Genomic DNA, 18,919 nt, shown 5'->3' on the forward strand with positions numbered 1-18,919 from the left:
ACAGACAAACGGTCATGATCAGTCCTTCTCACAGCGAACACATCTGGTTCCAAGATGCACCGCTCATGTCTCGTAAATCAGAATCTTTGTGCAGCTAAATGGTCTAGAAATGAGCGACTGCTGACGTACATAGTCAATGCCACCTGAAGGGCTTTCAGAAACAGAATTAAGTAACCCCTTTACCGACTCATCCAGAGCGAAATGCAGGTTGCCGTGTTCATAGAGAATGAAGAATCTGCGTTGCCATTTCTATGAAAAAAAGAAAACAGATTATGTTTTTTCCCCCAAACATAGGTCGTCACTAGTTGGGTTTCCATCCACCTCCTTAATGCGCATTTTGGCCTTTCGAATAAGAAAGCCGCATTTATTGCAAGTTTATCAGGCGTTTCTATTTAAATTTACCTGACAAACTTACATTTTGATCCAACACCTGTTCACAACTCCTCCCTTGATCAGAAAAGTGTCCATGTTTTATTTCGCACAACACAGCTGATGGAAAGGTGCAATGATTCACATTTTGTTTAGCTTAACTGTTATGAATACACATAAAAGAAGCAAACGAGTTGGATGAGACCCAGCTACTGACAAGAGAACACCTTGTCATGGTAGATCACAACTATAATTTAAAAGGTTAGTCTATTGTTATTGTGCTAAACAGCTACATCAAACTGTAAGTCATTTCTTGGTGTTAGAGTTTCCCTGATGCCATACCCTGGATCGCTGCCCTGGGTTGCCAAAGTCAGTACCCTCTGGAGCAAGACATAACCAGCCTCCATAAATAGGCTTTGCCTGTAAAGAGACACAAAAAGTAAACCAAACGAAAGCCATACACCGCCTCCTCTACGATTGGATAGGCTACTTTGAAACAGCAAGTCATCTCTTTAACAAACACCTTAAGATTACTGTGATCGTTTCCATTGTTCAAAATCCAAATTATATGCAGTCCTGTCCTGAGCAACAGTTAAGATGTGGTCACGTTTGAGTGCGGGCCTGCGCTCGTTCATACGTTGCTATGTGAGGAATGAAGCTTGGGTGTCCCAAATTACTAGGGAAGCCAAAAGCAAACCAGACAGTGTGCTGCTGCCTTTGTTTGTAAGTAGCAACTTGTGTTTACTGAGAGATTCAGGACAGGTTTCCTCTAACCTCACTCTCCCACAACAAACTTCAGACTTCATACATCTGGGCATAGTTTAGATTTTATTTAACAAGTTTTCTACCTCGGCGGCGCGTTTCTTTACCACTAGCCTACACACCACGTTGTTGACAATGCATGTAACTACTTGCAGGTGTTGCAACTGTCAGGTAAAGCCTGTAGGGAGGACGCTCTTCGGTTTCACATAATTTAATTTGTATAGCGTGACTAGCCGAAATGTGGCATACCGAATTGGGGAAAAAATACTCACACGGTATAACGCTAGGAAGTGAGCGGTTAAATAAACTAAATCCTGCTCCTGACAGGACTAATTTAGACAATCGTTATATGAATACACAAATCCTGTAGCCTGTGTTCCTGTGTTTTTTTTTTTTTTTTTTTACTATAAGCCAAACTTACTTTGCAAAATAACTCTCAATACATCTTCAATAATATTACATGTCAGAAGAGTTTACCTAACGTTAACTTACCTTATTTAAATCTTCATTGGTCCTCAGGTGCAGTTCACGGGATTTGAAGCAGTTTTGACATTTGCTTTTACTGAAGATATTCGCTTGGAATTTGTTACAAAACGTCTCCATTTTCATCGCTGACATGACCGCGAAGAAAAATGACAAGTTCTTCTCCGGAGGCTGCTGTGTGACGATCCTACTTCGGAAAGACCTCTACTCCACGGCGGCATCAGTGCACTTGAACCTTCTAAATCTCAAATTATGTCGCCCCCCACCGATCGCATGCAGCACTGTCTCATAACCTCGACTCACCTGTCAGCAGCGGTAAAACATGACGTAGGCCCGTCGGTGTCAATTGTATTTTACAATTCCCTCAAAATCCTTCTCAATTTCTCGGCTACACTGAATAGTTCATGCGACAGTGCAAGACACTTGAGGAAAGAGACATCGCTTATCTAACTTGGACTGTTGATATAAGTGAGCAATTTACAGGAGCATAAACTCTTGAAGCTCCTGTAATTGACTTTGACAATTACCTATAGAGCTAATTCTAACCCATGGTGACAACGTCGTAATAATTCATTACAAAAGTTGTGTTAATCTAAAGAGACAAGAAGTGAGTGATACAGAATGACTCAGACAATACTAAAGCATTCTTTTGCACACATTTATAAGATATAATGAATAAAGCAGGTGTAAAAAGCATTATCATTTCATTTATATCTTTATGCTGGTAACATCATTCATCGTATAAGTGGCTACTTCCAATAAGTGATTGGAATAGGCAGACTCTGGCAGCATCATTTCCGGTGAAATGCAAACTTCCATGATGTTGTGTATACACACAAAATTCAAAACATAGTTACGGTTCATGTGCTCATCAGTACCATCTCAAGATACATGTTTTCAGTTGAATTTTAAGCACATTGTGCTATTTTTATGTGCCTTGTCTTTGCATTTCTATCTAACCTGGAAAAGTACATCATACCATGACTTTTGCTTCAGGACAGCAAAGTCATGGGTGTGCTATTCCATGTGCAGCAGTCTATGTACAATTCTTCATTATTAGGGGAATTCATCTCACAAAAAACTAACATTTTCAGGAAAGTTTAGTCAAAATTATAGGCTACTAAAAGCAAATAGCATTTTATATATATTAAATATATGAGTTATACCCAGGGGATTCGTTTTACATTAACACAAACATCTCTACTACTCCGTTCCCAAAAATGTCACATGTCTTGTAAACTTCACAAAGAACAGTTTTCTTTACATTATAAAGCATTAACTGCCTGCCTGTCTAGAGCAATAGCTAAATGAAATGATAGATCCTCAGAGTATTATAAGTTTGACTATTTCTATAAAAATCTTTGGAAGATCTATTCCTTTTGAACTTGAGTTTTCAGTGACAGCTGTAAATAGCTTGCGAATAGAGTGCAAGGGGCTGAAATGTAAATCTCCGGTTTGTCATATGCCACACAGGTGAAGGCAGATGTGCACATGAGATGTGCTCTTTCTACTCAGCTCACACCTCCTCTCCTTAGAACTCGTGTCTGTGATACATGTCGGGGTCATAGTATTTGGTGACGACCATCCTGTTAGCAAACTTGCGTCCAGTTAATGCTTGCATGGCCTTTTGACATTCAGCTGCAGACGCATATTCCACAAAGATCTGGAATAAAGATAGGAAACACATGATCAGAATGTAAACTACGTGTAAAACCCAACACAAACAACAAACAACAACAACAACATTTTCTGAAACAAAATTCCCCAAAAAGAACTCGCTCCAGAACATGGAGGGAGGCACACGCTGGTGGCTGACCTTTCCACAGCCCGGGACCTCCACTCCGTCCACGGGTCGCGGAATCTCAATGGAGCGCACAGTGCCGTACTTGCAGCATTCCTCCCGGATGTCCTCCAGGATCTCTTCGTAGTCCTCGTCGTCCACCAGCTCCTCGGGCATGACCATGTTGAGCAGACACAGCACCTCAGTTGGCAGGCCCGAGTTCTGCAGCTTCTGCAATCCCGGCACCTGCAGCATCACCGGCATCTCAATAATGGCCGTCTGGAAAGAAGCCAGAGCAGGAGGAAGACACAAGGAATGATACGGGTAAAAAACTAAAGAATAATATAAAAACACAGAAAAATTGAAACAGACAAAGTTAAATTGAAGGGACAAGAAACTAAAGAAAAACAAGGACTAAAGAGAGATAAGAACTAAAAGGGCAAGAAGACCATAAAATCAAAAGTGATCATGGTAAGTTCAGCCGGGGACACACCGGATTAGCGGTCTTGGCCCCCACGCTCGCCCTCTGGACAATGAGCTTTTTGTCGCCCAGCTGCATACCGTTCAGACCAGCCACCGCCTGTGAGCACAACCCACAGAATCACTGGACCGCTCCATGACATTAAACCCAAAGTCAGCTTCAGAAACAGGCCTCAGAAAGGAGTGGAAATCCAAACTTGTCTACCCGTGGTTCACCTGGGCTTACCTGATCGGTGGCGCTGATGTCCACGTACTCACAGAAAGCGTAACCTTTGGACAGTGACGTGGCACTGTCTTTGACCAGGTTGAAAGCTTTGAGAGGACCGAAGGATGTCAAGAGCTCCTTAACCTGCACAAGAGAGCAGGAGAGAGCTGTCAGAACAGAAGGGTGTCAGAGTGGACCCAAAGCCTACATGCTAGACTGCCTGTTTCAAATCTATGGGAAGGTAAATCAAGAAGTGAGATGGCTTTGGAGCTGTGCAGAAGGTGGTATGACAAAAATCAAACACTGTGCTGTGCTAACTCAAATATGAGTTCACTAATGAGTTAACTTACGAGCCCCTTAACAGAAAGAGTGCATGATGGATTTAAGCATATGAATCAATACCCTAACAAATGTCATCGTCTTCATGTGACCAGATCAAACTGAAAGATGGAACTGTCCTGAGGTCAAACTTTACAGACACTCTTCCAGGGGAGAAAAAAAAACAAATAAAAACATATTGTCCATGTTGATAGCAAGTTAGAAGTAATGGTAACAGTATATTCATTCACAGTGCAAAATGAAGGAGAATAAACACCACTTTTAACAAGAAATGAATTACTGTTTTCCACCAACCAAGGTAAACATCAAGGCTATTATACATGTGCACCACTATTTTCAGTGTGTCAACAGTTGCTGAACAAGACACTAAGACCCCAATGCAGATAGAGCAGAAGCCTCTAATAAGCATATTAGGGTCATATTACATGAAAATTTAGAGGAGCAATATCTTACCTGTCTCAATCAGTAAATGAAAAAAAGGGCTTATAGTTTATATCTCACTGCTACAGTTAGCTATTCAAGACAGCCCCTAAACTCATATGCCCTCTCGTAATCAATCCAATCTCCCACTCACCTAACCCTTCTCCTACCTAGCCCACTTACCCATCAACCTGCCCTCAACCCTCCGAAAAAAAACCAACTTGGGTCGTTATCACCCTCCAAGAGAGAGATGGGAGAAAGAAAAGCAGCCAGGGAAGGGGACCTGCTGGCTTTAGAGGTGTATCCGTGTGAGAAACGGAATGTCTTACTTGCCTTGTGTTACATGTTGGCATGGCAGCAGTAGGTCAGTACTACTGAACAAATTAAGAGCGGAGACTTAGAACGATCTTACAGGCCCCTAGCTGGGGACAGAGTGGGGGAACAAAAATGAAAGAACTGTGAGTATCAAAGCAGTAGCAGTGACTGCAAGAGACAAACAAAGGAGAAGGAAAATGATCAAACACCAGGGTTACATTCACGTCCATTTTCTTTTTCTTGTCACTAACTCTTGATTGTTTTAAACATGACGTCTCCAATCACAGGATTACATGTGCACTGCAGACAACATGACAATCCCCCATCCATTTCAAGAGTCTAAAGAGTTAATATGGAGTGTGTTTTATGCCATAGTTTGGGTCTGACGAGTCACACAGTATATTAAATGCTACTGTGTTTCTCAAAACTATATGACAAAGCTGTATACTTAACCTACCCAAATGTTTTGGATTGGAAATGGGTAATTTATTAAAGGTGGTTAGCAGAGAAAATATACAGTAAATATATTGGTCGATATATATATATACAGTATATAACTGTTAACTAAGACTGTGTGCAAATTAGTATGACATAAGTTGACAACTTAAACTACAATAGTAATACTACCATCCATGCTGTGAAATAATACTTTGTAAGTGATGAACAGAACCATGCCAATGAAATATCATGTGATGGTGAATGCTATTGATCTTTCCATTTTTGGATTCAAAGCACACTGTCTCACCGACCGTATCAATTCTTTCACAGCAACTATCATGACACACTGCTTGATGCTACATAATCATTAGGGCTAAAACAGCCTCAAAAAGCTTCCCTAAATAAAGCTGTGTTAGCTGCCATTAGTTATTGAGATGTTGTTGAGTTGTTTATCTAAATACCTGTCTGTATGATATGGGGGTCTGAGATACTGATTGGCTAAAACCATGGGCCACCAAAATAAGCCTGCTTGCAGACCGTTCTTCACAAAAACACTCCAACAGTATTAATATATGAAAGGTGTTCTCAGTGTCTTTGTTACCTCCAGCAAGGAGGTTATGCGATCGGGTCCGTTAATTTATTTGTCTGTCTGTCTGTGGACAAGATTTCTCAGAAACTACTGGGCGGATCTGTCTGAAATTTTCACAAGAGGTGGATCTTGGTCCTGGGACATCCCCATTAAAAGGGATTCTGGATCCGGATTTGTGTACCTCCTTGCTGGAGGTCAGAAATCTCAGATTGCTCTTGTTATTTAATACTTTTTTTATAAGATACAAAATGGGAAAAATATATATCTTGCTATATATTGCTATTTAAGATCAAATAATAACATGGGCTATGTCAAAATCAGTAGCTTGGTGACACTGACTGACAAGGCTTGTACGTACCTGATCATCATTGAGGTAATTAGGGAGTCCTCCAATAAAGAGTTTCTGTGGGGAGTCTGGAACCACTGTGGATACAACACCTTTAGAGGAATACAAAAAAAGTAATGTATAGTTATAAAGTCCACCAAACCATTTCCCATTGCTGTTTTTGTGAAAGTTTTTGAAAATTGAATTAAACATCATCAATCACATATAAACATTCAAAGTAATTAAGCAAACATTCCAAAAATACCATGTCACTGAAACCGATGAAGCATATGGAAACATAATGGTAACTGATTTAGCCCATTTGCATGACTTGCATAACGAATAGATACCTAGATGTTTTGAGGGGTAAGGCTAAACAGCAGCTTGAGTGTGCAAAATGTTCAAAAGAAAAACAAATTGCTGTGATGATGAGCACAAGTGACTAGGTGATGTGGGGGTTGAGCAAACAGTTATGATAATATTAATTCTGATCTGAGAAATGAGAAACCTGTAAGCTGCTTGGTTTACGGCGCCGTGATTTAGATCATCGCCCAGCACTGCATTAAGCATGACGTAGCTTAGAACTCAGAGGATGACACAACATTCAGCCACAATAATATCATCATCATTTGCAAAGCTCAGATTTAAGGGGATCTGCTGATCTGACAGCACAAAGCCTAAAAGCTGGCTTCAGAACTCTGCTAACCTGGTACATGAAAAGCTGGCTGCTCCGCAATCCCTGGAAGGGGGCGGTAATCATGCGGCCGTCTGATCTTCAGACACTGCCCCTGGAAGGGGATTCCATCAAACGCCATGGCCTGGGTGGTTTCGTCAACAGACCGGAACTATTTAAGGAAATTAAAACAATGAATACTAATACAATAGCATGTTTAAAAATAAGACCAACACATTGAATAATTATGGAATTTCATTAGCAGGATTTGGGCTATAGACCAGGGTTAGGCTTACTTCTAAAAATGCAAAATTCTTGTCTTGGTTGATCTGTACGGCCAGCACAGGGTTACTGGGGGCTTGGGAGAGGCCAGCCAGTCGCATCTGGGCATTGAAAAACTCTGCCATGGACTCCTGAAAACAGAGATGAAGACCAGGGGCATTGTCTGGAGTCAGCCAACAACCAACCCTCTGGAGTCCCTTCACAGTGCTATTAACAGAAAACAATCTATGCATTTTTGCATTGAGTGGGTCCTCTCTCTCTCTCTCTCTCTCTCTCTCTCTCTCTCTCTCTATGACTGATCCTCAGAGTTTACCTCAGTCACACCAAAAGGAATATTGCCAACATAGAGGCGTCGGGCCTGCCTGGTCATCTGACTGCCCACAAGAGGCACTTGTGTGGGTGCCACAGCCACTCCGCTTGTGCTGGAAGTTGCCAGCAGTGCTATTGTGGGGATCTGACCAGCGGCTGAAGGGGAAAAAAAAGTTAAGGTCACTTAGCTGAAAGACAGTTTAAGGTCACTTAGCTGAAAGAATACAAAACAAGCATGGCACCCTGCCATTTTATGATCCAAGACTGCCTCCTCAGAGTGGATAGATCACTATCTTGTGTGATTATGAGATTAATATCAAGTTGTAAATAATTAAGATAATACATGAGTAAAGTAAACAGTCGTCAGGACGTTTTTCAAATGTTGATACCCTGGGAAAACATGATGTTTCCATCAGAAAGTGAGCAGAATGACACACACCTTGCATGGCCTTGTACTGCAGGGGAGTGATGTGTTCGAAGCCAGAAGGAGGTACGTCCCAGTACTTGTATGCCTTTTTCTTCCTTGTTCTCCGTGGAGAATAACTATATGGTACAAAAGCAACAACACTGCAACACCTTATGCTGAGCTGACAAAAACAGAGAAAGGGAAAAAGAAGGAGTGGGCATTCACTCCTACCTGTGCTTTTTATGATCTCTGGAATTACTCCTCCTATCGCGGCTCTTGCGGTCCCTGCTGCGACTGCGTTTATCCCGATTGCGGCTGCCCCGGTCTTTGCTCCAATTGCGGTGCTTGTCGCTACGGCTGGGCGAACTGCTACGGCTCCTTCTCTTGTGTCGTTCCTTCTCTCTCTCTGAAGGGTTAAATCAGAAAACAAGTATTTGAAGGTCTTTATCTGGTTATTTTAAGAGCACATGAAATAAAACATACACGAACAAGTATAACGCTGATTATAATCTCATCATCCTATAATGTTCATACATTGACACCTTTTTACTATCCATAATGTCTTTAGATTCACACTATGTGGGACAGGGCATGTAAACGAGCTATCATTATGAGCTTAATGTTTCAAATGTATAGATGTGTTTCTTCAAGTGACAGACTGGTGGCTTCAGACGTTAGATAGAAAGAAGACAATGAACTGAGTTGTTTTGCTGTCACTGACATCAGGGGATGCCATAATTAGAACGACACCATACGTTTGACATCTCTAATAAGTTGGCTAACCAACAAGCTACAGAGCTGCTACCCTAGTTAGGCAACTTTAGTTAAATCATTTTTTTTTTTACGGATAGGGCACGCTAGGTGTCACTGATTTACGAGTCAACGTTAGTATGGGACAACATACACGGAGCAGTAGCTGTCATGCCAAGCACATCCGCTATGTATCCGGCTGTCAGCATGGTGCAGGATGCTTGTATGGGACTAATGTTTATAAGGTAATGTTTACACAAATAAGCTAGATTGTCTTCTAGCGAAGAGCTGCACCGCAAACAGTAGGACTAGTCGACATAAAAATTAGCCGGCTAAATTAGCGGCAACTTTTTTGGTTTATGACAACCACGTCACGTTATCAGTGTTGTGAGGTTAGCTACCACTGCAAACAGAACTGCAGCAAACGGTCAAGCTACTGTCAAAATAACTCTTAGCTCACAGCTGTTTATAAGGTAGTTTACCCTTTCGAGTTCATGTTAGCTTCAGTTAGCTGGCACCTTGTACGTCATCTTGCGAATCAACTAGCTAGCTTTGTAGTGTCAGCAGCAATTGAAGGGGTCAATTCCCAGAATCAACAATACAATACAAATAAACGTATATGAAACATGTCTTGTAATGATGGGATAACTTAAAGACTAGAAAAATCACCTTGCCGGTTTTCGCTTAGTTGTTTCTCAAACTCCTCAAATTCCGACATTTTCCAAAGCAAGTGTGGATCAAGGTTTGGAGTGTGAGACAGCCTCAGGAGGTAAACCTCATTGGTCCAGCTACTAGGTAACAGAACACCCCCCTTTCGAAAGCTTAATAGATTTCGCAAGCCTTGGATGGACTGGTGTAAATAACGTAGGTATGAAGAGAAGACGGTAATGTTAAGCCAACATTTGCGTATATTGGCAAAATGAGTTAACAAATTCCATGATGTTGGTTATGAGTAGCCTACAGCAGAGTTCTATGGTTCCTGCTAAAAATCTGATTTGACGGTCCATTTATCATATTTTTATTGATGAATATAAAGTAGTCTAATATCCTGTCGATTAAGGCAAGATATTACTTATCTCAAACAAAATAATTAACCTAAGTAAAAGTGGTAGGCTACATCCCCCAGTTTTACAGTGATAGGATATACCATAGGTCATTCGTTAATTTATAGTCTATAGCAAATTCATATTGATAACCTATAGCAAATACATTCTCCCACTGGATAGCTACTGCTCTTTCTGTCTAAACAGCTGTCGCAGTAGTCACATGATGTATGCTAAGCTGCAGGCTTTGGCTATATGACCCGCTGAATGAAAAAAGACAGTGAGGAAGAAATAATGAACAAAAATGTATTGTAATATTAATACTTAATAAAATATTATTAGGTTATTTAGTATATTTTAATACAACTACTAGTCTTTCCTCCAATTTCAAAATATGTCAAATGGCAAATTGACATCCATCAAGGCCACCCATAGACTGCACAAACTCAGTAGAAGGTAGATTACTATGATGCATTCAAAAAACACGGGTCTCTTAAAAAGCATGCCTCAAGAAATGGGACACCCAGTGTCCACCCCACCCCCTACTCTCCTTTAGTCTGAGATAGCTGGCCTTGCCATGTGCACAACATACATGGAACATGACTGAGTCAGCTGTGTGCTATTAAAAGACCCCCAGCCCCACAGCACTGCCCTGTGTGGCTATTGCTGTCTAGAAAATGGGCAGCTAGAGGGGAGAAGGGTGAAGGCAACCCTGACTCCTGGACATCAAGCAGGTATTTGTACCAATAGTACATACACGGTGAAAAATGTTAACATAAGTGTTAAGATATTTTCAGTCACAGCAAAGTACTAGGTCATATGGGCATATGTGGTGTAGTGCATGGAGTTGCAGCTCAGACCTGTGTGTGTTAGTGTGTATAATGAATTTGGTCAGTGCTTGTCACACTGGAAGTCTTGGGAAATTATGTGTTTCCTTTGTGATCTGTCTGTTTAAATCTGAAAAAAAAATTGAATTCACAGACAGAATAGGAAGTTAAAGGTTCTGCCAGCCTCTGTAAATAGACAGCTAGTTGTAGGTCAGTGTACCTTGAGTTGCTAAAAAGAAAGATTGGTCACTGTACATGATGAAGTGTGATTGCATGGATGAAAATCAAAACATGTGTTTCACAAGCTTCATGGATGTATTGTTCTGCTGTTTCAGATCTACAGTTTTATGCAAATGTTTAGGCACCCTAATGTTTATTTGCTCTGCCTTTATAAGAAAACATCATAGCCATATATTCATTTTCTAGAGAAAGCTGGATAATGGGATGTTTTTCAGACAAAAAATGTAGTTGTATGAAATAAAATTGAATGTGAAAAAAAGGCCGTGCAAAAATTTGGGTTAAGTGTGTTGATTTGAATACCTGTAGTCACCTCATGTTGATTGATTGAAACACAACATTCTTTTGATTAGCTGATTGAACCTTAAACGGCAAATAAAGATGCAACCAATCATGAAAAAGCTCATTTAACATAGCTAATTGTCAGGTGTGCTTCTCCTTCATTCTCTGTGGAAAGTAGCAACATGAGAACCTCAAAATAACTCTCTAAGTATCTAAAAACTAAGATGATTCTTCAACATGAATTAGGATCATCCCACAGAGCACTTTGCACAATGCACAATGAAAGGGTAATGCATAAAAAGCCTTTTCTGCGTACTTACCATAAGCAGAGTCACTTGAGGTATGCAAAGGCTCGTCTGGACCAGCCAGAATAATTTTGGAATAAAGTGCTGTGGACAGATGAAACTAAGATAGAGTTATTTGATCACAACCATTAACGCAGTTGCATGGCAGAAAATGCATGCTGCCTACTGTCAAATTTGGTAGAGGGTCCGTCATGCTATAGGGCTGTGTGGCTAGCACAGGTACTGGAAACATTGTCAAAGTTGAGGGTGGCATGGATTCAAACCAGTATCAGCAGATTTTTGGGAAAAATGTTCAAGACTCATTCAGGAAGCTGAAGTTACGCCGGGGTTGGTTGTTTCAGCAGGACAACCATCTAAAGCAGTATTCAAAATCTACCAAGAAATTCATGCAGAGGCACAGACACAATGTTCTAGAATGGCCATCCAAGTCCCCAGACTTGAACATCATCAAAAATGTATGGAATGATCTGAAGCGGCCTGATTACACTCGGTAGCCATCAAACCTGACTCAACTGGAAACATTTTGTAAGGAGGAATGGTCCGAAATACCTGCAGCCAGAATTCAGGGACTTATTATCAGTGGCTATAAGAAGCGTCTAGGCTGTTATTTCAGCAAAGGGAGGCTCTACCAAATATTGATTTGATTATTCCATTGGGGTGTCCACATTTTTGCACATATCTGTTTTTTTTTATGATGCACACTGTTTCTGTCGATTCAATAAATGTTATTACAGATCTGAAATGTTACTTTTCCCATGAGGTATACATTATGTCCAAATGAAATTGCTGCTTTGAGAAACTATTATAATCTGAAATAATTATCAGGGGTGGCCAACCTTTTGTATAAAAGTGTAAAGTGATAATGTGATGTAGGCTTTAACTGTAGGCATTGCATAAATACAAAAATAAGATGTATCTCAGAACAAATAGTCACTATCATGATTACTATGCCTGAGACTAATCTTTAATAACTTTCTTTGGTATTTGAATATTTATCATATATTCTTTCTTTATAGATTGAATCTCCTGAAGCTGTATACTTATACTTTAGCCTCAAGGGTCCATAAAAGCTATCATAATGGAGGATGAAAGTGCTTTGGTAAGCATTAATTATCAGATATCCTGTTGCAAATACACTACACATGTATTAGGTTGTGGTACTTGTTAGCTTTGCCTTGTATCTACTCTTCTCTCTTATTGATTAATGTATTAAAACAAATAATGTACTATGCACTATACATAGGCAGCTCATCACATAATTCTGTAATAATAAGGGAATGTCTTTTTCTCTTTGTTCTGAAGGGTGAAGGTGCTTTGGTAAGCATTAATTATCAGATACACTACACATGTATCAGGTTATGGTACCTGTTAGCTTTGCCTATATCTACTCTTCTTTCTAATTTATGAATTTATTTTAAAAATATGCATAGGCAGCTCATCACATAATTCTGTAATAATAAGGGACATTTTTTTTTTCTTTGTTCTGAGGGAATGGATTGGATCACTGTGCTGCTTGTGCCAGCGGTAGTCGTAATAACAGCAGGGTTCTTTTACCTGTACAGCTCGGTACTCAGGTTATTGTCCAAAACCACGGTGCGGAACAAAGTGGTGGTGATAACTGACGCCTTGTCTGGACTGGGGAATGGTAATGACTCTCAGAAAGTGTGATTGTCATTTGCCTACTGTGGATACATTTAGATACTGGACTGGGTTCACCCTTCAAATTCAGACTCACTGTTTTGCAGAGTGTGCCAAGACCTTTCACAAGGGAGGTGCCAGAGTCATCCTTTGTGGAAAAAGCTGGGAGAAGCTGGACTCTCTTTCTGAGCAGTTGTCTGATGACTGTGACCCCGCTTTGGTGAGTTATGAGCCATCCTCACAGATATTTAAAACACATACTGTGACACAACTTTGGTGAGTTTCGAGCCACCCTCACAGATATTTAAAACACATACTGTGAACCTACATTGGTGAGTTTCGAGCCACCCTCACAGATATTTAAAACACATACTGAAATTTAAACTATTGTTTGTCTTACCTTTGTCAAACTCTCTGCATGTCCAAAGCCAGAATTTTCCTTCTTCAAATAATTTTTTTATTTTAATATGGGGCCTTTTTTTAAAGAGAGAAAATAGCTCAAATGGCTCAATGTAACATACTGTTGAAATCACTGATCTGCTCATAAATGAATGAATGAATAAATCATTTCATTTAAGGATGAATGAATGGGTGAATGGAACAGTAAAGCTTTGTCATGACCTGTTCCTCCAATCTGCAGACCTTCCCTCCCAAACTGGTGTTGATTGACTTCAGTGACATGGAGAGCCTGCCTGATGTGATCTCAGAGGTGTTGGAATGCTACGGCTGCCTGGATGTCCTCATCATCAACGGCAGCATGAAAGTGAAAGCTCCTGTGCAGGACATGTCTTTGGAGTTGGACAAGGCCATCATGGACATTAACTACTTTGGACCCATAACTCTGGCCAAAGGTATGCATACGATCAGTTTACACAGCAACATCTCTTACCTTAGGCCCAGTAAGATGGTAGGCAGTAACTCTGGAAAGTGAGTGTGCATGGGTGGTCAAATTGATGAAGATGTTTATTTTAATTTGCTTGTTTTTGTCTATAAGTTTTGTCTATAAGTTGTCTATAAGTTTTGTATATAAGTTGCAGTACCTTGAGATCGAAAGTCGAAAGTCTCAAGAGCCACAAAAATGATTCTTTGTCTCTCCACAAATAATCCATCCTCTAACTGTTCGAAATTGTTGCATTACAGAATGTAAACTATCACAATGATGTGCAGCCAATACAAAGATGATGACTGAAAGTTAATGACAAATCAGCGCTCAAGCATTTTGTTTTTCATTCTGTAGGCATCTTACCATCCATGATATCCAGGAGGGGTGGGCACATTGTGCTGGTCAACAGCATCCAGGGGAAGCTGGCACTGCCATTCCGCTCCACATGTAAGAATGTTACAAGCAGGTGGACAAGTGTCATTTAGAAACAGTGTCTACTTTAGATTTGTATGTATAAGTATTATCTCCATGCGTAGGTTATATTATGGCCATGGTTTTTAAGGCACAGACCATACACCATCTTCATCAGGGGACTGTCTATAAAGAGATGTTTTGCATTTAAAATATGATGCATTTCGATAACTGGTTGACTACTTAACGACTGATGCATGTCAAGGAATGTGAGTTGATGAACTGACGGCGAGGATGATAGAAGTCAGTTCATACGAGCTCTTTTCCGGTCTCTCAGATGCAGCCTCCAAACATGCAGTACAGGCCTTCTTTGACTGTCTGCGTTCTGAGGTTGAGGAGTATGGCATCTCTGTAAGCACCATCAGCCACTCCTTCATCAGCTCTCCGGCCCCAGCAGAAGAAAGCCCTGCCCCAGCAGAAGAAAGCCCTGCCCCAGCAGAAGAAAGCCCGGCCCCAGCAGAGGAAAGCCCTGCCCCAGAAGAGGAAAGCCCTGCCCCAGCTGAAGAAAGCCCGGCCCCAGTTGATGAAAGCCCTGCCCCAGCAGAAGAAATCCCGGCCCCAGCAGAAGAAATCCCGGCCCCAGCAGAAGAAAGCCCGGCCCCAGCAGAAGAAAGCCCTGCCCCAGCAAAGGAAAGCCCTGCTCGGGCATCCTCCAGGCCAGGTATGGGCAAATTTGGAGTCAGATTGGGATTATTCCTACAGAGGACATCAGATAAATTGTTTGTCACCGGAGTATTAGCCTGTTTGGAAAATGAGAATCAATTCCTAACATTAACCCGCACATATATTTAGATGGGTAAGAAATTGAGTAAAAGAGGAGGAACAGAGAGGAGAGATCATAAAATGAAAATGTTACTGTTAAATTGCTTTGCCTGCTTGTCTTTCTGGTCGATCTAGGCATTTCCCCAGAGAAGATGGCTGTTGAGATTGTGCAAACCTTGAGCAGTAAGAAGAAAGAGGTTGTCATGGCCAACTCCATTTCCAAAGTAGCTATCTATGCCCGTGCCTTCTTCCCAAACCTCGTCTTCTCTGTGATGGCCGCTGGAGTGAAGAGCAGTGCTGCAAATTAGGACCAAGACTTATAACTAAGGCACACCAGGAGTCTCTTTATGGTCCAGCTCCAGCTATATATGAGATTAATAATAATTCACAGATTGCACAGTGTTTGGAGCTACTTAACCTTCAAGGGAAACATGTTTACTCATTTATTAAGATACATAATGAAAAAGATGAGAGAGGTTCTTGCGTTTGTATGAGATGATGAACAGCTGAGAAGTTTTGATCATGGATGCCACAACGGTATTGCGATGTTGAAATGATAAAAACATTACTGATATTACTTTAATAACGACAATGCAGCAGAAAATAAAGATTAATGCATCAGTTAAGACTTTTGTTTTGACGTCTTTAGTAGCCCTCTTGGTGACCGATCATATGCTGCAGCTCCAGCTATATATGAGATTAATTATAATTCACAGATTGCAGTGTCTGGAGCTACTTAACCTTCAAGGGAAACATATTTACTAACTTATTAATAATGAAAAAGTCGAGAGAGGTTCCTGCATTTGTATGAGATGATGAACAGCTGAGAAGTTTTGATCATGGATGCCACAACGGTATTGCGATGTTGAAATGATAAAAACATTACTGATATTACTTTAATAACGACAATGCAGCAGAAAATAAAGATTAATGCATCAGTTAAGACTTTTGTTTTGACGTCTTTAGTAGCCCTCTTGGTGACCGATCATATGCTGCAGCTCCAGCTATATATGAGATTAATTATAATTCACAGATTGCAGTGTCTGGAGCTACTTAACCTTCAAGGGAAACATATTTACTAACTTATTAATAATGAAAAAGTCGAGAGAGGTTCCTGCATTTGTATGAGATGATGAAGTTTTGATAATTTATGCCACAACGGCATTGTGATGTTGAAATGATAATAAAATTACTGATATTACTTTAATAACGACAATGCAGCAGAAAATAAAGATTAATGTATAGGTTAAGACTTTTGTTTTGACGTATTTTGTAGCCCTCTTCTAGTTCTTGGTGACCGATCGTATGCTGCAGTTTTGCGCCATCTGGTGATGAGGCTTGTTAATGCGCATCTCATATGAACGTCACTCAGCTGCAGGCTGTCCTCGTGGTGTATCGAAATGTCTTTTCTGTTAAATCGTGTCTTTAGACACAGTCCAGCTTGGACGAGTATCTTTAAAATGAACAGAATTTGGTACAGCGGTATTGACACGGAGAACATCCACACAGTGAAACACGACAGAGCTGCACAGTGTTTCACGGTTAGCTTGGGCACTGCTGGTAAGGGAAAAAGCAGTTGATTTAGCGTTAATGATTCGTAAACTGAAGCACAATCTGGGTTATAGCACCAAATTTAGGCCGTCGCCGAAATGCTTATGTTACGAGACCTCCCTGAAATCATAGCCAAAGTACCATTTCTGAGTAAAAATGAATATCGTGTACCCCAAGCAGGAAATTACGACACCGCTATCCTGCGTTACTCTCTGACCGGTGACGGAGAAGTGAACCTACTGACAACAATTGTTCCCGAATCTTTCCGGGGCGAAGGTATTGCAGCACACCTTGCCAAGGTATGGGGTGACCTGTGAACAGTGATATTAATTTTCGGTAGCTTACAATACAAACTGTCTTCGAATTGTTTATAAACAATTCAAACTTTTCTTTTTGCAGGCGGCGTTGGACTTTGTTGTTGAGGAAAATTTGAAGGCTCACATTTCTTGTTGGTACATCAGAAAATATGTGGAGGAGAATTCTGCGCTTGGGTACAAGAACCACATAGTCAGTTAATTTGTAGCCAACAAGTTACAGTTCAAATTAACTGCTACCTCTATGTCCAATATCGCCAATGAAGTTGTATTAATCAGTATTCAGGTTTCAGTAGCATATGAGCCAGTGCAAGCTGAAGGGTCCAATGACTGAGGGCAGGCACGTGCACAGACATTTCGACATTTCGAAGTATAATTTGCAAATTTAAGTGCTTGGAATTTTAATACACCTCACTGTATAATCCAAAACCAAGTTGTTGATTATTCTCTTATCTCCATTGCAATAATAAACATTTCTGTCATTTAAATGTCCAGAGACAATAATAAACATTGTCATAAACCATTTTTATTGTTAATGCTAATTACGTCTTCCAGACTTGAATTGATGAATTACCAACAAACTAAATTATGTGTAGAAATGCTAAACTTACAAAGTGGTCGGGACACAACAGCAAATACTCAACACTTTACACTACCTTTACACCATATTCCATGCAAACCATATTGACAACCATATTTCCTTCATGGCCTCTGTTTAAGTTATAGCCTGTAACAAAACAAGATTATCAAAACAATGGCTCTAGGAGGAGACATAAATCCTTGATTTGTGAACATCAGCAAAACAGGGTTTGGGTCAACAGATCTTCTCCTGTGGGGTGGATTACCAGTATTCGTACCCTGCTTAAAGTTGCTAGCATTTACCGTCATGTCAACCAAAACCAGAGAAGGCTTTGGCCGCTGATGTTTCGCAGTGCGATCTGATGCCCTGCTCATAGAACTAGAACAAATTTACTGATCACCATGATATGTCTGGCAATAAAAAATAAATGTTCTGTTCATTGCACACTCAACTCTAATGGGAGTAGGCGGTTGGATTTTGTGACTCGTACTAGAAGTCAATCACATATTCTGAAAGATATTCCGTTGTTGATTTATTTCTTGTGGGTTGAGGGTATGTTTTATGTTTTGTATGAGCATTATTACCTGACATTTTGACCAGCAAGATTGTTATTTATTGTATTTTTATAAATTGTACCAGAGATACCAGAAGTGTTCCATTAATTCTGACTCATGATTTTTTGTAATCTAGCACATAGGCCTTCTCAATATATACAGTATGAACATGCAAGGTGGTTCTACAGTAGTTGAAACAGTTGACTGTATGAGGGCTTAAATTAAAACTAGGTAATCGCACACCAATCATTTTATTCTTACAGGAATATGACATTCAAAGAGCAGTGTTTTCTGTTGTAAAGGCTTTAAATACTAAACATACAAAGATACACAGATGCATGGGAAAAGGCCTGAAACTGATAAACAATAGGCATAACATGCTAAGTAATGGAGAGAGAACAGTGTTTATTCACCATATCAGAACAATACTTACCCCATCTTTAATGTTTTCATCCAGTTAGAACTGTAGCGTATTGAGATGTCTGAACTCTATGATCTTGGTGTGGTGTTTACTCATGCAGAGAGATGCAGAGGAATTCTAGGACAC

General features: G+C 40.4%; 2 protein-coding genes across 3 annotated transcripts; one reads left to right on the forward strand and one right to left on the reverse strand.

The window, feature by feature from the left end:
- Nucleotides 1-3,055: 3,055 nt before the first annotated feature.
- On the reverse strand, nt 3,056-9,687 carry LOC308379970 (splicing factor U2AF 65 kDa subunit-like). Its single transcript, XM_080857248.1, is given in 14 exon segments — nt 3,056-3,277; nt 3,431-3,673; nt 3,888-3,974; nt 4,101-4,223; nt 5,168-5,190; nt 5,193-5,235; nt 5,237-5,260; nt 6,539-6,618; nt 7,212-7,350; nt 7,475-7,591; nt 7,774-7,925; nt 8,209-8,312; nt 8,407-8,581; nt 9,595-9,687. Coding segments are annotated over 14 exon segments (1,491 nt in total). The 5' UTR covers nt 9,644-9,687; the 3' UTR covers nt 3,056-3,145.
- On the forward strand, nt 9,135-16,432 carry LOC308379969 (dehydrogenase/reductase SDR family member 7C-B-like). Of its 2 annotated transcripts, none has more exons than XM_080857247.1 (9): nt 9,135-9,170; nt 12,636-12,718; nt 12,922-12,936; nt 13,108-13,264; nt 13,365-13,477; nt 13,898-14,108; nt 14,495-14,587; nt 14,889-15,272; nt 15,509-16,432. In XM_080857247.1, exons 2-9 carry the CDS (start codon nt 12,698-12,700, stop codon nt 15,679-15,681), a joined length of 1,167 nt encoding a protein of 388 aa, XP_080713373.1. In that variant the 5' UTR covers nt 9,135-9,170; nt 12,636-12,697; the 3' UTR covers nt 15,682-16,432. The 2 variants fall into 2 exon arrangements, with proteins under 2 accessions (XP_080713373.1, XP_080713372.1); XM_080857246.1 differs by lacking the exon at nt 9,135-9,170 and adding an exon at nt 10,642-10,702.
- Nucleotides 16,433-18,919: the final 2,487 nt, after the last annotated feature.

This window comes from Sprattus sprattus (genome assembly GCF_963457725.1).
Source record: "Sprattus sprattus genome assembly, chromosome: 18".
NCBI lineage: Eukaryota > Metazoa > Chordata > Actinopteri > Clupeiformes > Clupeidae > Sprattus > Sprattus sprattus.